The following is a 22,220-nucleotide window of genomic DNA, read 5'->3' as shown; positions in this document are numbered from 1 at the left end:
TTTTCAACATTTTTGCATTAATCTACCCTTTATTTGCATATCTCATAATATCTTCAGACTTTCCACCCCACCTCTGTTTGCAAGCTTTTTTTCCACCAGCTGGAGTATCTCCTCTCTTCCACCCAGAACTTTGGGGGCAACTCTTCCTACCCATCGTTCTACCCAATCTACCTACGCATTCTTTAAAACAACTAAACATGGTAAGCTTCGTTTCCACCCTTCCACAAAGTTTTTCACTATGTATACGTTTTTGCACAAATCCTAATCTAACTAATCTTTATCTATCTGAGACACAGGAACATTTTTGTAGTCACAGCTTTTATGTACTTGAATGAGTAACTGAGAAAGAGCTAAATCTCCTACATCACCCTAAAATAGTTTATTACGTGTATTTTATGTTATTTGTCAGACTAGTTATTTGTAAAGCTTAGACTTTCAGAGTATAGCAGTTTCTCACTTCAAGTGTTTAATATTTTTCCTCATGTTCACGAGTAAGGGTATATATCTCATAGGAGAAGAAAATATTCAAAAAAATGTTGTTTCTCATTGAATTTGATGTTATTCTTTAGCATGCAGAGAGTTTATATAACAGTGCATGCCTCTGTATTTGTGTTCTCAGTATTCGGTTTCCCTTTAGGCAAAAAGAGCACTGGAAGCTCATTTCATCAATACCATCTAATGTTGTGAATTGTTGTGGTGAAAAGCTAGTTCCAAACAGCAGAGGTCTGCAGTAAATCGGTTATTATTCGTACATAAACCCATCTATAGAAAGCTCAGATTTGCTTGTTGCAGGTAAAAACTCAACAGGCCTAAAACGTCTGCCTGTTCATCTCTAAAAAAATGCATTGCATAGATGTTTCACTGAGGTAATGGTTTTTTAGTTAGCCCATATTATGAAGTCAACCCAGTCATGCCGATGGAAACGTTTATTGATTATTTACTGAACACGGCTGAGCTAAATGTCCAGAAACACAGAGCAGTAAATGCAGCTCATTAAATGAAAGAAAAGTAACAGCTTTACTTCATCACTTCTTTGACAAACAAAGCTCTTGCTGTATGTAGGCAAAATCTAATGCTGGACCTTTTTAAACAAGTTTAACATGTTCTAGATGAACGTTTTCAAAAATCTTCGGTGTAGATGACCTGGCTCCGTTTGTCTCTGTACGAGCCCTTGGCACTGTTCTGCACAGCTGTGAAGGACGGAAAAAATCAGGAGCAAGGAAAGCAGACAGAAATAGAAATGGGTTAGTCAAGTGTGCAACACTCAGCCTGCTTGACCGTTTTTTTTTTCCCTGTGAAATGTCTTTATTTACCAAGAGAAGCCCAGACAGATTTCCCCGTGGCGGCATCAAGCATGGGCTGCTTCCTAGCAATGCTGACTTTGATGTTGACGTCACCCACAGTAGTGCCATTCAGCTGAGAGACAGAAATAGCTTAAAACAGGCATCTCTTACAGTAAATGAATAAAGATTTTTTTAAATACCGACACAGGGACCTATCGGAGAAAGCATTTTATGCATAAATCATTTTTCTTTAAGTGAATATTGTGTCAGGACGAAGTTTGGACAGAAACGACTCTGGCTGCTATGGCCTTGGACAATCAAGTAAGGTTTATTAAAACAAGTATGGATCACAACTAGTACTTAGTCACTGCTTATAGTTTTATAGTTTATAGTGTGAAAATATGACAATACCAAATGGTGGACATGGACTACTGACCTCTGCCACAGCCTGGTCTGCTGATTCAATCTTCTCAAAGGTGACGAAGGCACAACTAGTAAGAGACAGAGGGCAAAATGGGTTAACTATTTTGTGTTTTCTTAAACATTTCTCATTTCAAAAAGGTGGAACAAAGATTAAAAGGTCACTTTTATTTAGCAAGGCTACGTTAAATTGATCCAAAGTGACAGTAAAGATTTATATTTTTAAAAAAGCAGCAGCACGGGCGTTTTCAGCACGGATAACAACGAGAAAGCTTTCCTTTCTAAAAGCCCAGAAGAATCAGAAAACAGTCTTACTTGCGCGGCGAGTCCATGGAAAGGTCAATGATGTTTCCATGTTGTGCAAAAGCAGAGCGCAAACTGTCTTCCACTAAACCGGTGCCGTATACATACACAGTGTTTCCTTTTCGCACACCTCTTCGCTCTGGATACGAGTCTGACCCTGAACAGCAGACAACGCTTATATTATCTGTGACTTCTTAGAAAAGGCAAGTGCATGAAATATTCAGGTCTTTACAAACACTGAATGGAAGTTATTTGATCACTTACGTCTGTAGGGTCCGTCCCTCTCTCGGTCTCTTTCCCTGTCTCGCTCTCGTTCTCTGTCCCTGTCTCTGTCCCTTTCTCTATCCCGGCTCCTCTCCCGTTCACGCTCACGGTCCCGCTCTCTCTCCCTGCCTCTTTCCCGGTCCCTCTCTCTGTCCCGTTCCCTGTCTCTTTCTCGATCTCTCTCCCAGTCGATCTCTCTTTCCCGATCGCGCTCAGAATCTCGGCTCGACATTCCTCCCTCGTCTTCACGAGCTCGATCTCCAGGAACAAAACTATTGGAAAAAGAAAAGAGTTCTACATTTGACTGCTATACAGTTTCTATGTAGGTATAAAAGTATCCCCTGGTTTTACAGATAACTAAGTTCAACTGAAAGAACCTTTACTGACTGATCAGGCAAGACATGTCATTGCATTTTTGTCTTTAAATGCACATTTATAAAACATTACTTAAATGCCCTAATTAAATCATGGCTCAGGCTAAGCCATGTCTATGAAACCAGGCTTCTATGTGTAACAGTCTCACCTCTCGTACAGGGACTTCCTGTGGATTCGTTTAGCAGACTACAGCAAGAAGAAACAACATGATGCGAAAAAGTCAGGTCTACTCGCAATAATTAATGTACTCAACATTTACATAAACATTCACACTTTTGGCAGAAATGATCAAAAGGCTGCACATTAAAGTAGTAATATTGTGTAAAACGGTAATATTGGGAAAAATGTGTTATTGTGTTGCCGAAAATTATTTAGTTGTGAATTACAGGAATAAATGACAATTTAAAATATGTTTAAATAGATTATTATTATAAGCAGCTATTTTAAATTGAAAAAAAAAAATCAAAATATTACAGTTTTACTGCATTTCACTGGATCATTTGACACTGAAAGCTAGAGTAAAAATACACAAATATTGTGTTTTGCTGTATGCTTCAAAATACAGTTTTGGCTGTATTTTTGATTAAATAAATGCAGCCTTGAGTGGATCTATAGTGTAAAACAGCACTACATCAGGAGGCTCCTCGTCTGTAGAGACGCTTCTTTGAAACGGCAGGAAAGCTGGGGCAGCGCCTTTCTCAGGATCCTGAGACGCAAAGAAAATCCATAATTAGCTTTGTATGAAAAATAAATCAAATTCGTGCTAACTTGTCGTTAACGGGGTTAAAGCGTCTCTCACTTTCAGTTTACCCTCAAGTGTCCTGGAGCGCTTGAAGCCAGAGTTCTTGTTCTCTGATTTGATGGCGCTGATGGCTCCAGACTTGATCAGCATTTTGGCCTGCTCTGTTGCGGTCGCTGTGTCCACCACCGGCTGATCTGACAAAGCTTCACAGAGGCAGTCGGCGAGATTATTCGTAGATCACAAATTTAGTGCAAGCGTATTTCAGGAGAATCTGGAGCGTTTAGAAATCCATAAATTGGCTTACTGCGCTTCAGTCCCGTCTGACTCGTCTGATTGGTGGAGCTCTGTTTCTTCAGAGCCATGAGGGCCTTTTTCTACATGAACAAGTGAACATAGATAACACTACATGCCAAAAAGACTGTTTATTTATTACATATGATATATGTGTCTTTTTCCACCTTTGGCAGCTGGGGATTAAAATGCAGTTAATGTATATCTGAATCAACACTGAGCTGCTTTATGGTTTCATATTTGATTATGGGAGATAATTCCTGTTAATTAGTATTATCCGTATTGTATAAAGCATATACAGTTATTTATACATCTAAATAAGACTTTAAATATTCTTATTTCACGACAGTGCTTTTAACGGAAACGTAAACATATTATAAGACATATTATATACAGCTTTTACCTTTTTCTTTAGTTTAGCATATTTCTTCTGCAGTGCTTCCTCCTCTTCTGTCAGTGAGTTGGGAAATATTGCCATTTTCGTGGATCTCAAAGGGAAAAAAACAACAGCAATGTTTGAGCAGATCTTTTCCAGTCAGCGCGTCGCATTATTAACGCTATCGATGTTCCCGTTACAGCTGGGTTTTAACAGCGTTCATTTTCCTTTTTAAAAACGCAAACTGCATCAAATACAGCACTTTATATGAAATTACCTTAAATTCGGAAAACGTGAATAAGCGGCTGCAGGAATCCACTCGGCGCACAGTTATGACGCAATCTGTTGTCATCCGCGGAACCAGCGCAAACAAATAGTTTGTCCCTAATTATTTTTTTTTTTTACAGCGTATTTAAAGTAAACTAAAAACGTACATTTATTTTAGGTCACGCGGATTTACTATTATGCTTAAAAGTATTAAACAAAAATATTCGTGAAAAACTTCCGTCCCTTTAGTTCTGCGCAGTTTCCTGCAGGACTGAAACTTTATTGATACCGAAGAACTACAGAGTGACATGGACAAAACAGGTATGAAAAACATAGCAGTTTATTTTATCTGGGTTATGTAATTCTGCTCGTTTACCTGGTGTTGTGAGATAATACGATTAGCAGCCAGGTTAGGATTTAGCATGTTTGTGTCATAATTCGCTGACAGCCAGCTCAGCAACTGCATTGCCAACTGCATCTGACAGTAATGATTCAGTAGGTGTTATGAGTATTTTGGTGTCACCCCAGATCTTGGTCTTTGTATTTGCCAGTAGTACTGATGAACGTGTTTTCGTCTGTGTGTAGATCTGCCCCCAAGGGGTCCTGATGATTTGCCCCTGTCTCTCCTGGAGATGGGCTGCTCGGGGAGATTTGAGCTCATCACACACCCACTGCCCAAAAACAGACCCCTGCCTCCACACAGCACGGTCAGCTATTTAACAGTGCTAAAATAATAACTGTATTCATTTGTGCACGCCAATGCATCATATTCCGTGGTACGTTCTGTAACCTTTCTGTTTTCCAGCTTCCCCATGGCCTCCCTCCTACGTGTCTGGATCTAAAAACAGAGGTAGAAAAGCGTTTTCTCCGAGACCCCGCTTGGCTCCCGGTACACGATGTAGACGATGCCTTCCAGAAGTTCCTCAAGTACGAAATTAGACGCACGCAGGACGTAGTGCTTGTCTGTGCAATATAAATATGACGTCTTCATTCAGTTTTGCCTATTACAAATTTGATCTTTAGGATAAGTACGCGAGACACAGAGGTGGACTCACTCCTGCACTGCTCGCTGTCTCCACTGCACTCTGGTCTGTCTGTGGTCAGAGATCCCACCACCGGTATGCTGCTGGACTTCACTGAGGTATCACTGGAGCACATTTACTTCATTCTGTTTGTCCATCTTAGAGTTAGTTTTCTTATTCTATATAGATTAAGATAGATTCTGTATTGTGTGTGTGTGTGTATATATATATATATATATATATATATATATATATATATATATATATATATATATATATATATCTAAATCTAAATCTACTTTTTGGTTAATAAAATTAAAATATTAGCTGTGATATAAAATTTCTTAAAATGAATACAATTGCAAAAGCACAAGTTACAAAAACCTAAATAAAATGAAAATTAATACTGAACATAAACATTAATGAACACAATAGACTGATTTCTAGAAAAAAAATGTCAAAACTGATTTATAAAAATATCGCTTTATTTAAACGTCCCAATATGTCATCATTTAGAAACAGTCATTACTTTGCAGTTCAGTTGCTGCTATATATATATATGATCTTCATCTTTAAATTAAAAATACTTTAATTTTATATATGGACAAGGAAACCACAGTAAATGCTCTTTATAATATAATGTAATTTTTTAAAAAGCAAATATAACATTGCTTTTTCTCGTGTCAGGTGTTATTAGAGGACACAGGTTTGTCTGCCAAAAATTCTCTGTCATTACAAAGACAGCCTGGACCTCCATCAGAGAGCCTGAGAGGGAGCAACACAAACTACCCATTCTTGCCAGGTTGAGAAATACACGTTTAGAAGCATGTCTCACAGTTGTGTTTAAAGGTGATCCACATTTTAAACTCTGCTGTCCTTGAACAGCCGGCATGGAAGAACTGACGTTAGAACAGATCAAGAAAAAGTCAGAGCTGGAAGAAGACGTAGATTTTGAGAAAGGTTGGTGGTCTGTTTTGTTTTCTCGGTAAGTAATTATTTCTGACCGTGTGGGGGGAAAAAAAAGCAAAAATCGTGACGCATTGTTTCTCGCCTTAGACTTGTTGACGGTTCCTCCTGGGCTGAAGGCTGGGATGGACTTCAGTGACAAAGGTCAGATATCGTTGTTTCTCTCTGCATGCATACCATATCATCTCATTTTAAGTTACGCATTATTGTCCAAAAATATTTAAAAAATCCCTCATATGTCCTTCCAAACATGTATGATTCACTTTCTTCAGCAGAACGCATAAGACTGTTGATCACCATACACGATTGACTCGTATTATTTGAACAAAAACCGCTTTCTAAATGAGTTATTTTGCTGAAGGAAGACAGTTTGGAGCGAAATGAGGACGAGTAAATGATGACAGGCTTCTTGCTTTTGAACGGACTATCTCTCCGATGCCTTTAGAAGCCAAAACCACGAGGAGCGAGGTGAACCTGCTGTCTCTCCTGTCGACCTTTGACAATGTCATTGACGCTTTTCCTGAGGAGAAAGAGGGAGTCTCACGAAAAGAGGAGACTGCTAAACTTCCCAGAACTAACAGCCTGGAGGACCTGGGAATCAAAGTGCGCATAGCTTCCCCATTCGCTTATTTACCCAGCATTTACCCAGCATTCCAGTTTGTTTAGTCATTTTCAGAACATGTTGTCCTTAACTACACGTGCTCTTCAGGATTCAGGCAGCTCTCCTTCTCAGCCTCCGGCCAACACTTTAAGTCCGACTGAACAAACAAAGAAACCGCAGGGGGACAATAAAAAATGGGCCGTTCCTGTGGACATCACCTCACCGTGTGATGACTTCTACAAGCGTATCCCTGACCCGGCCTTCAAGGTCAGAACTCGTTTTGTAATGAGCTGCAGAGCTGCTGCCATGTGCATGGTTTTTGTGAGTTTTGTGTTCATTTCGGGGTTTGTTTGCCGCCCCGTCTCAGTATCCCTTCGAGCTGGACTTGTTTCAGAAGCAGGCTGTCCTCCGACTCGAAGCTCATGACTCTGTGTTCGTCGCGGCTCACACATCAGCTGGCAAGACCGTGGTGGCTGAATACGCAATTGCGCTTTCCCAGAAACACATGACCAGGTGTGTATGTGAGAACCAACGTCAACAGATAACATCGTATTTTTTCTACACTACTGTTCAAAAGATCTTTAGAGGTCTCTTATGTTTACATGACATATATAGAGTATATATTGTAATATTGTGAAATATTATTACAATTACAAAGAGATCCTATCTAATTTGATCACTTGTTAAAATGTTTTATTTTTTTTTACCTTTTTTTGCAGTCTTCAGTGTCACATGATCATTTAGAAATCATTCTAATACACTGATTTGATGCTGAAAAAAACATCTTTCTTATTAACAATTTGTCAACAATGAAATTGTGCTGCTAAAATTTTTGTTTTAAAGTTAAAATTAAAACTCTTTAATGACATAATTTTTTTTTCCTTTTTATTTAAAATATAAACATTTTGTAATATTATACGTTTATTGCAGGTTTACTAAAACTAAAACTAAATGTAAAAATGTAAATGTTTTTTAACTTCTTTTATTTCAACTAGTTACCAAGGAAGCATTTCTCATAGTTTACATTTAACTTCATTTGAAGTATTAAAATGACTAAATAATACAATAATAACACAATAATACTAAAAATAGAAATAAATAAAAAACAGCTAAATTAAAATAAAAAAAAATCTGCTAATTCAGCAAAAATATAACATATTATCAGTGATACAAAAATAATACTGCTTTTTTTTGGCATAAAAAAAATGATGCACTTATAAACATTCTATTCATAATAGTTATTTTAAAAAATGTAATTGCAATTTTGGTGATTTTGTTTTTTAAAGAACATTGTGTTAAAAGCACAAATGTAAATCACTTCAAATTCTCATTGTGTGTGAAATGTACTAAATAAGCAAACTTATCGTTCCTAATATCACTGTTCCTCCTGACAGGACCATTTACACGTCCCCCATTAAGGCCTTGTCCAATCAGAAGTTCAGAGACTTCAAGAACACGTTCGGTGACGTGGGCCTTTTGACCGGAGACGTCCAGCTGAGCCCCGAGTCCTCGTGTCTCATCATGACCACTGAGATCTTGAGGTGATCTCTGAGACAGCAGGCCTTCACGTCAGTTGTTCATGATTTTCTTGCAGTCTTTGTTAATCAGCACGTCTCGCTCCTATCAGATCTATGCTCTATAACGGCTCCGAGGTCATCCGGGATCTGGAATGGGTCATTTTTGATGAGGTTCACTACATCAATGATGCAGAGGTGATGATTTTCAGTTCAGTTCTGCTTTTCTCTCCGCTTTCGGGTCTCTTATGATGTTGTTGTGTTTTGTCAGAGGGGAGTGGTGTGGGAGGAAGTGCTCATCATGTTGCCGGAGCACGTTAGCATCATCCTGCTGAGTGCCACGGTGCCAAACGCAGTGGAGTTCAGTGAATGGATCGGGTGTGTGTGTATTATCAAAGCCGTGAAACCAGGTTTCATCCTGCTCCTTGTAGTTTTACTGTGCTTTCTCTGTCCTCAGGCGTATCAAGAAGAGGCCCATCTATGTGATTAGCACAGTTAAAAGGCCTGTTCCTCTAGAGCACTATCTGTATACTGGCAACAGCACCAAGACTCAGAAAGAGCTCTTCCTGTTGCTGGACTCCACCGGAAACTTCCTCACTAAAGGGTATGTTATGTCACAGATGGTCGGGGTTTTTTAAAAACAAGAATTCATTTCAGATTTATTCAAGATGTTTAAAGGTCGGTGTACTCTAGTGTTTAAATAACTGTGCTCAACAAGGCTGCATGTATTTGATCAAAATTACCATAAAATATATCATACTGTGAAATATTACAATTTATAATAAGTGTTTTTATAAGAATATGTTTTAAAATGTAGCATGTTCCTTTGATGTTAAAGAAGAATTTTCTCAATAATATGCTAATTTAGTGCAATTTAGCGTTTCTTCTTATATTAGTGTTAAAAACATTAATTGTAATTGTAGTATTTATTTAAAAAAAAACGTTTTACTGAATAGAAAAAGAAACTGGAATGTAGATTATTTATAATAAATTACTATTTATTATTCTTACTATTATTAATAATATAATTAATTAATAATATAATTAGTAGTATCAAATGATCCAAAAACATTTCATATGTAAATTATATTTAATATATTTTTCTTAAATATATACATCCATGTGTGTGTAATTTATATATACATAATAAATAAATAAATAATAATAATAAATAGTGTTAATTATAATGTGATTGCAGTGTTCGTCTTTTTTTTTTAAGCTAGAGATAACATTTTTAGATAACTCGATTAATTGTATCTAAAATAAGTTATTTTTTTTCATGATGTATGTCTGTAGACTGTGTAAGGGCTTTCAAATTGAACCAGTTTGTTTGTTTTCCAGCTACTACGCCGCAGTAGAAGCCAAGAAGGAACGCACAAGTAAACATGCTCAGTCTTTCGGCACGAAGAACGTATCGCAGCACAACACGACAGCCAGTCAAGTCAGTGTCTGAAACTCAGCTCATCTAACGTTACGGCTCTTGATTTCTAACAGCCGCGGTGTTTTCTTCCCTGTGCTCCACCAGGATCGAGCCGTTTGGCAGACCCTGCTGAACTACCTGTCTCAGAGGCAGCAGACTCCAGTGGTGGCCTTCACCTTCTCTCGGACGCGCTGTGATGAAAACGCCCGCTCTTTGACCTCTCTGGACCTCACCAGCTCCATAGAGAAGAGCGAGATCCACTCCTTCCTGCAGAAGAGCCTGACCAGGCTGAGAGGAGGCGACCGACAGTTACCGCAGGTACGGGAGCTTTGGGTCCAGCGTCTAACAGGATTTTCATTGGCTGATTCAGAGATCTGGAAAACAAGGTGGCTTATATCCAGCATTACAGCCGTTACACAAAATTACACATGAACAAAATAAGTACAAAAAATCTATATTTTACTTGAAGGCTGTTTTTAGGGCTTTAGGATGCTTTGCACTGTTGAACTCTTATTTTATTAAGTTATTTAGTGTGTACTAAATAGTAGTAGTGTATATTTTGACTTGTCTTTCACAAATAAATAAGACTTTTTTTTTTGGATTGCAATAGTAAATAATGTAAAGTTTTTTTACATGGCAGTTAGCTTATATAGTTAAACCTTCAAACAAAATTGTTCAGTAAATAAGTTTTAAATATAATAAATATTTGATATGTGAATATAGCCACAGTTGCTGACATGGCTTTAAATCATGAATAAATAAATATACAGTTAAACTCTCAATAACCTGCTGTAATGTTAAACAATTATTATTTACTAATGCAATGCAATAAAAGCATTATTTACTTTTTAAAGGCGATTCTTAGAATACATAGCTTTTTAAAAGTTTGGGGTCAATATGGGTTTTTTTTTTTTGTTTTGAAAGAAGATTATACTTTTACATTTAATGCATTATTAAAGTGTTTTTAATGGGTTAATTCTGCCTTGTAATCCTATGAATGTTACTATATATTATAGCACTATTCCTAGTTACATCTTTGCACCTAATGCATAAAAACACATGAAAGTGGCCAATATCAGATGAAACAATGCAAATATTTGCAAATATCAATAATGCATTCAAACTTGGTTGCAATTGCTTACGAAAAGATTTAATGCATCGCAAAGTATATCATGAATGCATTTTTAATGCATTATTCATAACACCTTTAAGTAAAACTAAGCTTACCAAGTTACCGGAATTCTATTATGTTGACCAAGGCTGTGACCATGTGACCAAAAATACAGTTAAACCTGTAATATTGTGAAAAATTTGAGTAAAAAAAAAAAAACATATTTAAAAACCAAATATACGTATGTAGTATCCTTTTACAAAATTTGTATTAGGTTCAAAATAGCACTTTATTTGTTGATTAATTGGCCTGGTCGGTGTTTAAAAATCAATTTAGTCACCTTTAAAGTACATTTGAAAAGAGTTCGGGTGTTTACCAGCATTGTTTTCTCTTCGCCGCAGATCCTGTTGATGCGTGATTTGCTGAAGAGAGGTATTGGTGTTCATCACAGCGGCATCCTGCCAATCCTGAAGGAGATCATCGAGATGCTCTTCTCCAGAGGTTTAGTGAAGGTTTGTTTCACGCACTTGTTCTGTACAAGCTACATACGAACGGACAAAAGCTACATTTTTAGTTATATATTTGATTAAACGCAGACTTCCTCTCTGTTAGGTGCTGTTTGCTACGGAGACGTTTGCCATGGGTGTGAACATGCCTGCCAGGACCGTGGTGTTCGACAGCATCCGCAAACACGACGGCACGGGATTCAGAAACCTGCTGCCCGGTAAAAACACAGCTCCCTTTGCTGTCCTTCATTACAAACAACAAAATGCACGTCTTGTCCAAACGCATCCCGACTTGAATCTCTCAAGCACGGTATTCTCATTTAAAAGGATAATTAACTTGCATTATCGTAACAGTAGACATTATAAGAAGCTGTCAGATACTTGTTGGCGGAGACGCTACAGGCCGACAGACGCCGCTGACGGCCAGGTGTTTGATGAATTAGCCGTCTAATGAACGAGCAGATTAATTATGCTGGAGTGGTGCAGATGTTTGTGTACATGTGACTGGACTGCTGGAAGGACAGCAGGAGGCCTTTGATGTGTGTATGTGCGAGTCTGTTTTTCTTCTAATAATAGTGTGTATGGGGAAAGGGGAGAGGGAGAGACCTTTTAAAAGTGTAGCACACATCTGAGTGTAGGTCACCCTGTTTTAGACATCGCATAGAAAGCATTTAGCATGTTAGCAATGGTACACCGAATAGATATTCAGAAAACATGGATAAATGTGACCATAAGTATTAAAAGAGTGTCTGGGCCTTGTTTCACCCCAAAAATCAGAATAAAGAACTTTTTAGGACTAGAATGAAAATATTAGTTCAGTGATAAGTTATAATAAAAAAAAGGTTCTTTTTATGACAATTAAACTCTTTTTGCCATTCAAAAGTTTAGCATTTCTTAATATTACAGTAAAAACTGTAATATTCTGTAATATTGTTTTCTATGTTTATGTATTTTAAAATGGAACTTAAAATGTCTTGCTCAAGAAGCACTTCTTATTATTCTCAATATTAAAAACAAGATTTTTGTGCAAACTGTTGAAAATAACAGCATTGTTATGTAAAATATAAATATTTTGTAACATTAGAAATGCATTTAGTGACATTTTTAAGTAATTTAAATATTAATTACGGACGTTTTTAAATGATACTGTCCTGGTAAAATTTAGATTTTTTTGTCTTGAAAATCGTGTCACAACAATGTCAAAACATTTTTAATGAAAAAACAAAAGCTCAGTGTTGTTGTTTAATATATGTAAATATATTGTGTTTTTTTTTTTTTTTTTGGTTTAGTCTGATGTTGATTAAGAGTATCCCAGTACTAAAGTGTGTGTGTGTGTAGGTGAGTACATTCAGATGGCGGGCCGTGCAGGCAGAAGAGGTTTGGACGCTACAGGGACCGTTATCATCCTCTGTAAGGCTGGAGTTCATGATATGGGAGACCTCCACTCTATGATGCTGGTCAGTTTGTTAAACATCTCTCTCCTGAGGTCAGGTCTGACACCTCACTGCTGATGACTCTCCTCAGGATGACTAAACCCCAGAAATATAGGAAAAACCAAAAAAAAAGAAGCCCAAATTGGACATGATTAGTGAAGTTAGGACCATTACTGTAGCACTCTCCCCCTAATCCAGGCTTTACTCTGATCTGAAGAGAGATCCTCTCTCGTCTTTGTAAATCGCTGCCTGATTGTTTATTCTGGGGCCTAATACAAACACAGCTGGTCTTTTTTTGGAGTCATGAGCGTGTGAGTGCACCTTTGTGGATGGAGTGTGGGTGAATGGGCTCTTCTTCATTAGTGTTTCATCACGGCTGTCTCTGATTTACTGACCACATCCCCTGCCATTCACTAGTGCTGCTGTCATTGTGCTCTCCACATTGAACATACCGCCATTTAATGTTTCTTTAAGTTTAAGTTTTCTTAGGTTTTACTTTTTTACTTTTGTACTTTTGACATTTTAATGCTTTTTTAAATATACATAAAAATCATTTGTAATGTACTATTCTACGTTTGACATACTATATATAATATTACATTTTAATACTGTAATGAAGGTCATTTTAATGCATTAATTATGCCTTGTAGTCCATTGTAATGCGTTATGTACTGGGTGATTGTAACTACAGTCACAATACATTATAATACTTACCTATTCATTGCTACACAGGATAACGCATTAAAACACATCAGACAAATCTCCAATTATTATAATGCATTTTAACATAGGTTACAGTTATTTATGGAAAGTTGTTTATATATAATGCATTACGACATACACTATGAAGTCTTTTATGATGCATTTTACTTTAAGTAAAGCTTTAAGGGCTGTCAAGTATTTATAAATTTGTTTTTGTTAGAAATGTTAGTATTTTACTTATTTCATTATTTTATATTTCATTTAGCTGTTTTTAAGTGTTGCATCTAATAATTATGTTTTATTTCAACTTTATTTAGTTGAAATTATTTTTTTAGTAGTATTAGTTTCTGCTTAATTTTTCATTTGGAAGAAAATTATTTTGGGCAAGTAAATTCCATAGACTTACACTAAAGAGGCAACAATTCATTTTCGGAGGCCAGAATGTCTGTTCTATAAAGACCTGGGTTCTTTTGAATTGGGTCGGTCAGAAACCACCTCAGTGGCATGTTTCATACTATGGTATGATTGCAAACTTATAGCAATATACTGGGAATCTCCCACAACCCCTAGCATCAAGGAGTTTTTTTTCCACATATTCCAGTTATTTCCATACTCTATTCTCCTATTTGATACTGTTCAGTGCTTTGACACAATCTGTATTGATTAAAGCGCTATATAAATAAAATCGATCGAGTGATTGATAAAGAGCGCGAAACAATTGGTTCGGCTGCTGATGAGTTTGACTCAACCCGTGTGGGATGTGCTTTTTCTGAAACGGGCCAGTAATCTGTGTGCTGATCATCTTCATGTCATGGACGTCATGGCAACAGCAGCTGATGCTGTAATAACACACAGCGTGTTGTCAGCGGCCGCTGTGTGATCGGATCTCCGCTGCATTTCCCCACTCTAATTAATCTGGATGAGCACAAAGAGTATTATGATCATCAAATTATATTTTTGTTGCAGTAGCCAAAAATGCGTTGTATAGGTCAAAATGATTGATTTTTATGTTATGCCAAAAATCATTAGGATGTTGACTAAAGGCCGTGTTCTGTAAAGACATTTAAATGTACGATTTTCCATATATTGTCCTATCCTAACAAACCATTCATCAACGGAAAGCTTATTTAGTCGTCGTTCTGATTTTGAGAAATTGTGGTCCAGGGTCACATATGTCACATTTGCATAAATTGGAGTTAAATATGCAGGAGCACAGAGAGATGGTGTTAATGTGTTGTTCTCTGTGTCAGGGGAAGCCGACAGTGCTGCAGTCTCAGTTCAGACTGACCTACACCATGATCCTCAATCTGCTGCGTGTGGAGGCCCTGAGGGTCACCGACATGATGAGGAGGAGCTTTTCTGAGAACCACAGGGATACGCAGGTAAACGGCCTGATTTCCCAGCAGCCCCTGGGCGAAGCTGAATTGTCTGTGGGGTTTGCATGCCCCAGTAACTGCCTCGGTAATTCAATCTTACAAAAGGCGGAAATATGAAATATGTGATGAAATGTTACGAAACCCTTTTCGGTTAGCCGAGTCATTTCTGTCTTTGTTTTGCTCAGGCTCACGAGAAGAGAATAAGTGAACTGAGAAACACGGTCTCCTCTCTCCCTCCGCTGGACACGGAGGGCCAGTTATCTGATATACTGTCATATTACCATACCATCACAGAGCTGCGCATCACCACAGAGACCCTGCAGGTACACACACACACACACACACACACACACACACACATTTATATGAGCTCAGTGAGCACCATCACTCCATTCACAGCATTTGAGCAATTATATTTAGTTACAAAACAACTAAGAAAAACCTAATGATTTCAGATTAAATGAGAGAACTGAATGAATCGAATACAATTTTTTAAAAATCTTTATGAATAAAATAAACAGCTACATGCTAAGACAAAATTTTGTATCAAATAATAATTCAAAGCTACATAGACATCCTAAAAATTCACTAAAAATGAATAAAAAATACATACAACAAAAAGTCAAATGTAAAAAGTATACAAATATAATAAACTAAAAATATAAATGTTGATAAATATGTAATAAAAATGTTAAATGTTATGATTGTTTCTATAAATATATACATATTTAAAATGCGTGATATTTTAAATATTGATGTTACTCTGTGTGTGTGTGTGTGTGTGTGTGTGTGTGTGTGTGTGTGTGTGTGTGTATGCAGCGAGCAGTGCTGGAGTCAGTGAATGGACTCAAAGCTCTGTCTGTTGGGAGGGTGGTAATAGCGAACAACGGCCAGCATCACAACGCCCTGGGAGTCATCCTACAGGTGTGTGACTAATTCATCATCACCTCACAGTAAAATCACACTTAAAGCTGATTTGCTGCTCATTATGCATTTATGATTATTATCAATTTTAAAACCGGTGTGCTGTCATTTTGGTGGAAACCATGATGCATTTTTTTCATGGATACACTCGAGTTCAAAGATAAATATTAAATTCAAAATAACATAATTTCTTTAGAAAATATAATATAAATATTCCACCTGTACTGTCCTTTTTAATTTTCTTTAAATATCTTAATGACCCCAAACTTTTAAAAAGTGGTGCATTTCCCAGAGTATGTCTTACCTCGCTCTCCCCTGTTTGTTTTCCTCCCTCTTTCCCGTCATCTCCACCCACAGGTGTCCAGTGATGCAGTAAATCGCACGTTCACCGCTCTCATTATCTGTGAGAAGGGTAATGAAGAGGCGGTGGGTGATGATCGGTCTAATAAAGCCTTACATCCCATTTACAGCACCTCACTGTTTATTCCAGAAGGTGAGCGCGCACACACACACACACACACATAGTAAACCACCTCCGGTTAGCTTGGAGAGGGACGTCATGAACGTGACACCTACTTCTAGAGCTCCTTTTGTTGTTGAGGTGTCATTTACAGTGTGACTGTGTGTGTAGGACCCTGCAGTCATACGGTGCAGAAACTCAAGTTGCAGGACATCTCTGCCATCACAAGCAAAACCCTGAAGGTCATTCCAGAGAGGATCATCGACAACTACAATAAAAGACAGCAGCCACGCTTCAGGTGTGTATGCGCTGTTCTAGATTGCCCTGCATTCGTCGAACTGCGACACTGATAATAAATAAACTTCCCTTCCTAGACTTGATCCACCGGGTCAGGCTATTTCGACAGCTACTCAGGAGCTCCTGCGACTGGCTGAGGCCAATCCCACGAGCATTGCGACCCTTGACCCTGTGAATGACCTGCACCTGAAGGGCGTGGATGTGGTGGAGGGAGTGATGAGGCAGCGGGTGTTACAGGACTGTCTCAAAGACTTCCACTGCATCCACTCGCCCACCTTCACTGAACAGGTCTGTTTACATTCAGACATTTTGTTTCATAAATGAATACTTTTATTAAGCAAAGACGAATTAATTGGATCAAAAGTCACCTGTCAGAAACGAACACCTTTACCGACCGAACTTTTGATTTGTAGTGTCTTTCCTTCTGTTTTAGGTCGTGTCCACTGTGCATACAAAACAAAAAAAGTAATTCCGTAATTCTCTCATCCGTATTTAGTAATTTGGCACGCTAACTAAGTGCACAGACTCTCATTTATTGAGTGTGACAGTGGCAGGGAGGAATAAGGATGTGTCTCATTAGCTCTCAGTAATCACTTCCAGCCTTCACCTTCTGCAGTGCTCTGATGGAGTAGAGCGAGAAACCCGCTCGCTCTCACCGTCATTGTCATATTCTCTCTCTCTGTGTGTGAACATCTCAGTTTGCGCGCGTGCAGGAGAGGATGAGTGTGCAGGAAGAGCTGGACAAGCTTCTGTTCCTGGTGTCAGATCAGTCATTGACTCTGCTGCCTGAGTACCATCAGAGAATCAAGGTCAGCTCATCTACTCACTCTGCTGCTTCTCTGTATTATAAATGAATATGTTTCAGTAGCACAGTAATGTATGTTTATGTTAATTTTAAATATATGCATGCAGACACGCACACATCCACAGTATCCATTAATTAAATAAGGGCCTGCCAATAACCTTTTTGAAGTTTTTAGACTGAAGTTTGAAGATACTATGTAATTCACGGTTTTTATTTAATTTAGGATTTTATTACAATATATAATGTGCTCTATATACGTACTTTGATAAAAGAAGACGAGTAAATAAACGGCAGAATTTTTTGTGTGTTTTTAAGGCAAGCTATTTCCTAAAAGCCAGAAAATGAAAATCCCCCTCAGGCCATTACTTACATCACTTGCTCACCATTGGATCCTCTGCAGTGAATGGGTGCCGTCAGAATGAGAGCCTAAACAGCTGATAAAAACATAACAGTAATGCACATGTAATCCACGCCACTGCAGATAACATCAGAAAAAAATCTATAATTATTACTTAAAATTTGTCTCTGTCAAGAGAAAAATACACAGATCAACCACCATACAAGTGAATGTATCTAAGCAAATATGTCAGTGGATTTTGATGTGAGAGGACAACAGGAGATTTATATTTTGCCAAGAAGCAACAGTTAAACATCTTAATGATGCATCTGTTTGTTAGAAATAGAGCATTTTGCTTTACAAGCCATTAATTGATGGTCTAGAGCGGTGTGAATTACTTGTGGATTACTGTGATGTTTTTATCAGCTGTTTGGACTCTCATTCTGACGGCACCCATTCACTGCTGTGGCCAAGTGATTTAATGCTAGATTTCTCCAAATCTGTTCTGATTCAGAAACAAACTCATCTTCATCTACGGCCTTAGGTTATGTAAATTTTAAGCGCATTTTAATTTTTCTTTAAGTTTAACTGTGAACTTGGTCCACAAAACAGGTATATTTGTAGCAGTGGCCAAAAATACATTGTATGGGTCAAAATGATCGATTTTTCTTTTATGCCAAAAATCATTAGGATATTAAGTAAAGATCATGTTCCATGATGACATTTAGTATATTTCCTACCATAATTGTATCAATAAATTATAATTAATTAGGAATAGGATATGCTAAGGACTTCATTGGGGCAATTTTCTCAATATTTAGATCTTCAGATTCCAGATTTTTAAATAGTTGCAATATATCAGCCAATATATCAGGTGTCCTAACCTTAACAAACCATGTATCAATGAAAAGATCATTTGTTGAGCTATTGATCGTTTATGATGTACATTAACATACAATAGAATAAAAAGAGATAACAGTGTAATGCCTTTAAAACATGAGACCCTGTTATTGTTTGCTTCCAGTATTCTTAATCAGACCAGAATGAATCATTTCAAATGTTAATATTGACCAAATACCGATACACTTTGCCGTGACTCATTACCGTTTTATGCCATGCTTTGTAATGTCCTAAGCACAGTCAGCGCTAACAGTTTAGTGGTGTATTGGCAGGTGCTGGAAGCGCTTCAGTATGTGGACGGCACTGGAGCGGTGCAGCTGAAGGGTCGTGTGGCCTGTCAGATCAGCAGTCATGAGCTGCTGCTGACTGAACTCCTGTTTGAGAACACGCTGAGTCCTCTCGCCCCCGAGGAGAGCGCCGCCCTGCTGTCCTGCCTCGTCTTCACGCAAAACACCCAGATAGACCCACACATCACCAACACGCTACAGGAGGTATCCTCTCACATATTCTCAAATCCCACGAATTGCACTCGAGCGCCCGTCCGACAAACATCGAGCGTTTTCTTTGAGCCCACAGCCATTCGAATACAAAGCACCGGATGCTCCTGTCGTCATGGTTATGGATGCATGTGAATTTACACGGCTCCCTGAGCTCAACACCCGAGAGACGTGTATACGAATGTAGCGGATGCGGCCCGGGCGCTTAGCTTTATGCCTTTAGCAAAGGATGCGGTCGCAACACGGACGTGTAGGAGTGTGTTGTCGAGCGGCCCAGAAACACGGAATTGCTTTAAAGGCACCGTGAATAAGTCATGACACTAGACTGAGAAGCACACAAGAGTAATCTAGTTCGTAGGCCGACGTGAAAAAGCCCTCGCTGTAGGAGCGCTGCGAGGTGAGGGCGTACAGGTGATGTAGCTGCAGTGACTACGCCGCCTGCCTTGCTCTAGTTGTGTAAGCACTTAGACAGCAGATGGAGACGAGTGGAGCACAGGACAAAAGAAACTGACGCAGTGCTGTGCTGAGAGGTCTCGCTATTACCGATATGCTAGACTACTTGTTTAGGCCAGCTAGGTCGATTCATTTCAGTTGAATTAATCACTGTGAGAAAAACAGTACGTTTAACTGAAGATAAAACACTGAGTGAATGATTAAGAAATGATGCTATGCGTATACAGCTATGGAAAAACTCAAGAAACTTAGTTTCTCCGGACTGGCTAGGTTTGGGTTCGAGTAGATCGTTTATATTTGTTTTATTCTACGAAGGTCTGGTGACATTTCATGCACATTTCAAATAATTGTTTTTGACAGGCGATCAAAAAAAAAAAAAAAAAAAAGTTTTCATTTGCTGTGATTGAAAATCGGGGTTATTCCACCACACGGTTGATTCTTCTTCTGAAGTTAAAAAATGTATATGAATATAAACATATGTAAAGATGACAGCCTTTTGTTAGTTTGACTGATTGTCATAAATGCTCGAAAAGGTGCATTTGTATTTTAAAATGTGTGAGAAATGTCATCAGTAGTTTACAGAATGTAACAAAAATGATATTTTACTCAAACGTAACTATAAAATATAAATCCAGAGAAACCTCTAGTGTTCTCTTAATTTATATAATAAGAAACATTTATTATTACCATGTTGAAAACTGCTGTGCTGCTTCATACGTTGGTGAAAACCTCATACATTGTTTTCTGAATTCTTTGATGAATACAAAGTTCACAAGAATAGCTTATATTCACGTGCACAGAATTATAGCTAATTTTTCCATGCTCTTGCTTTTGTAGGGCATCAATCAAGTGCTCAGTGTGGCCCAGCGTATCGGTGAGCTGCAGAGGGATTGTGGGATAGCTCAGACGGCTGAAGACTTTGTGGCCCAGTTCAAGTTTGGCCTGACTGAGGTTGTATACTGCTGGGCAAGAGGCATGGTGAGCACCGACCTTAAAACAAATCATCCCACATAACAGTGGCCTCATTATAGTGTTTATTTAGTTCACTTGACCTGATCTGTCTATCTATCCATCCATCTATCCGTCTATCTATCCGTCTATCTATCCGTCTATCTATCCGTCTATCTATCCGTCTATCTATCCGTCTATCTATCCGTCTATCTATCCATCTATCTATCCGTCTATCTATCCTATCTGTCTATCCGTCTATCTATCCGTCTATCTATCCGTCTATCTATCCGTCTATCTATCCGTCTATCTATCCGTCTATCTATCCGTCTATCTATCCGTCTATCTATCTGTCTATCTGTTTAGATAAATGTAGCTTCTCTAATAATGATAATAATAGCGCTTTGCACAAATATTCATATTCTTGGAATGCAATGATATTAAGCTCACTATACTGTATTCTTCTTTGCATAAAGGAAATAATTTTCACAATAGGACCTTATTGATATAGTGATGTTTTTTGCGCCTGGCAGCCGTTTTCTGAGATCGCCCAGCTGACGGACGTGCAGGAGGGGACGATCGTACGCTGCATCCAGAGGCTGGATGAGGTCCTGAAGGAAGTGAGACAGGCCGCTCGTATAGTGGGCGACTCGGTCCTGGGCAGCAAGATGGAAAGGGCCTCTCTGGCCATACGCAGAGACATTGTGTTCACCGCCTCGCTCTACACGCACTGAGACGGAGAGAGACGGGCAAATGCGTTTGATTTGGATGCAAAAGAGAGCGTACAGAATATGGACCTGAGAAACTGTACTTGAATAACTGAGTGCATGTTTACATTAGGTTGAGTATGCATGTGCGAGCGACCCCTCACCTGACCAAAGATGTGATCTCAAAATGAGATTGACGTCAGCCAACTGTAATTAACTGTACAGCAATAAAATAAGCTGTATGTGAAACACTGGTTTCATCCATGTTGCCAGAAAAATGTGAAATTATACAGTGCTTTGGCTTTTTGCACTGCAGTGGGTTTTTATGTGTGTGTGTCGATATTATTGCTGCATTTGGTGTCATTTTTCATTTTTTATTATTTTCTTTTTATCACGAGAGACGTGCTCTCTCTTAACCCTCTGCACCCACCTTTTATTATTTTATTATTATAGCTCATAAATAAAAAATCTAAATCATAAATTAGCCCCTAGATCAATTATGACCACATCATTTAGGAGTAAACCATTTTGATCTTATGTTTTTAATTCATGATTAAGTTTCACATTAGTCCTGAATTTTTTATCATTTTTCTTAGTACCTTAAGAAATTTATACCAGCTTATGTATTATTCTGCTTTCAATAAATAAACGGTTTACAATAGTACTTGTAAACATTATTAATATTTCATAAATGCATCTCTGTTGTGACTCTAGCGGTCCATATAGGCAGCCTTTTCATACTAATAAAACAGTTTGCTGTCGTGGCTGTTCCAGGTCGAATTTCAGAGAATATCGAATATTTTGAATCGCATTTGATTTTTAAATTGACTTAAAAATATTTAAAGCTGCATACAACCCAAAATGCAATGCCACAGTTACAGATGTTATATTGTAAAACCATCGTAAATGAATACGGCATT

At 38.1% G+C, this 22,220-nt stretch overlaps 2 protein-coding genes across 2 annotated transcripts; one reads left to right on the top strand and one right to left on the bottom strand.

The window, feature by feature from the left end:
• Positions 1-911: 911 nt before the first annotated feature.
• On the bottom strand, positions 912-4,453 carry nelfe (negative elongation factor complex member E). Its single transcript, XM_043218029.1, has 11 exons — positions 4,332-4,453; positions 4,082-4,166; positions 3,692-3,761; positions 3,445-3,590; positions 3,277-3,351; positions 2,794-2,831; positions 2,271-2,542; positions 2,019-2,163; positions 1,720-1,774; positions 1,314-1,416; positions 912-1,190 (listed from the first exon to the last, which is right to left on the bottom strand). The coding sequence occupies exons 2-11, from the start codon at positions 4,154-4,156 to the stop codon at positions 1,120-1,122; spliced, it is 1,050 nt and encodes a 349-aa protein (XP_043073964.1). The 5' UTR covers positions 4,157-4,166; positions 4,332-4,453; the 3' UTR covers positions 912-1,119.
• Positions 4,454-4,510: 57 nt separating this feature from the next.
• On the top strand, positions 4,511-21,970 carry skiv2l (SKI2 homolog, superkiller viralicidic activity 2-like). Its single transcript, XM_043218028.1, has 29 exons — positions 4,511-4,642; positions 4,907-5,028; positions 5,127-5,248; positions 5,345-5,462; positions 6,031-6,145; positions 6,229-6,303; positions 6,400-6,453; positions 6,755-6,912; positions 7,019-7,177; positions 7,278-7,423; positions 8,305-8,451; positions 8,538-8,622; positions 8,696-8,802; positions 8,882-9,028; positions 9,766-9,865; positions 9,950-10,162; positions 11,357-11,467; positions 11,568-11,679; positions 12,800-12,918; positions 14,847-14,978; positions 15,158-15,295; positions 15,792-15,896; positions 16,254-16,389; positions 16,528-16,654; positions 16,731-16,941; positions 17,352-17,462; positions 18,968-19,186; positions 20,483-20,623; positions 21,127-21,970. Exons 1-29 carry the CDS (start codon positions 4,630-4,632, stop codon positions 21,325-21,327), a joined length of 3,744 nt encoding a protein of 1,247 aa, XP_043073963.1. The 5' UTR covers positions 4,511-4,629; the 3' UTR covers positions 21,328-21,970.
• Positions 21,971-22,220: the final 250 nt, after the last annotated feature.

Source organism: Puntigrus tetrazona, chromosome 19 (genome assembly GCF_018831695.1).
Source record: "Puntigrus tetrazona isolate hp1 chromosome 19, ASM1883169v1, whole genome shotgun sequence".
NCBI classification, from domain to species: Eukaryota; Metazoa; Chordata; class Actinopteri; order Cypriniformes; family Cyprinidae; genus Puntigrus; species Puntigrus tetrazona.
The sequence above is the reverse complement of the archived record's forward strand: the minus strand, read 5'-3'. Positions and strand labels throughout refer to the sequence as shown.

What these genes read in the sequence shown, in the direction of transcription:
- nelfe (XM_043218029.1), bottom strand. Translation starts at nt 4,156, where the DNA reads ATGGCAATATTTCCCAACTCACTGACAGAAGAGGAGGAAGCACTGCAG. An exon ending in ATGCTAAACTAAAGAAAAAG is followed by an intron (nt 3,762 to 4,081) that starts GTAAAAGCTGTA and finishes TTGTTCATGTAG; the next exon opens with AAAAAGGCCCTCATGGCTCT. An exon ending in CAGACGAGGAGCCTCCTGAT is followed by an intron (nt 2,832 to 3,276) that starts GTAGTGCTGTTT and finishes TTCTTGCTGTAG; the next exon opens with TCTGCTAAACGAATCCACAG.
- skiv2l (XM_043218028.1), top strand. An exon ending in CCCTGCCTCCACACAGCACG is followed by an intron (nt 5,029 to 5,126) that starts GTCAGCTATTTA and finishes TCTGTTTTCCAG; the next exon opens with CTTCCCCATGGCCTCCCTCC. An exon ending in GGAAACTTCCTCACTAAAGG is followed by an intron (nt 9,029 to 9,765) that starts GTATGTTATGTC and finishes TTTGTTTTCCAG; the next exon opens with CTACTACGCCGCAGTAGAAG.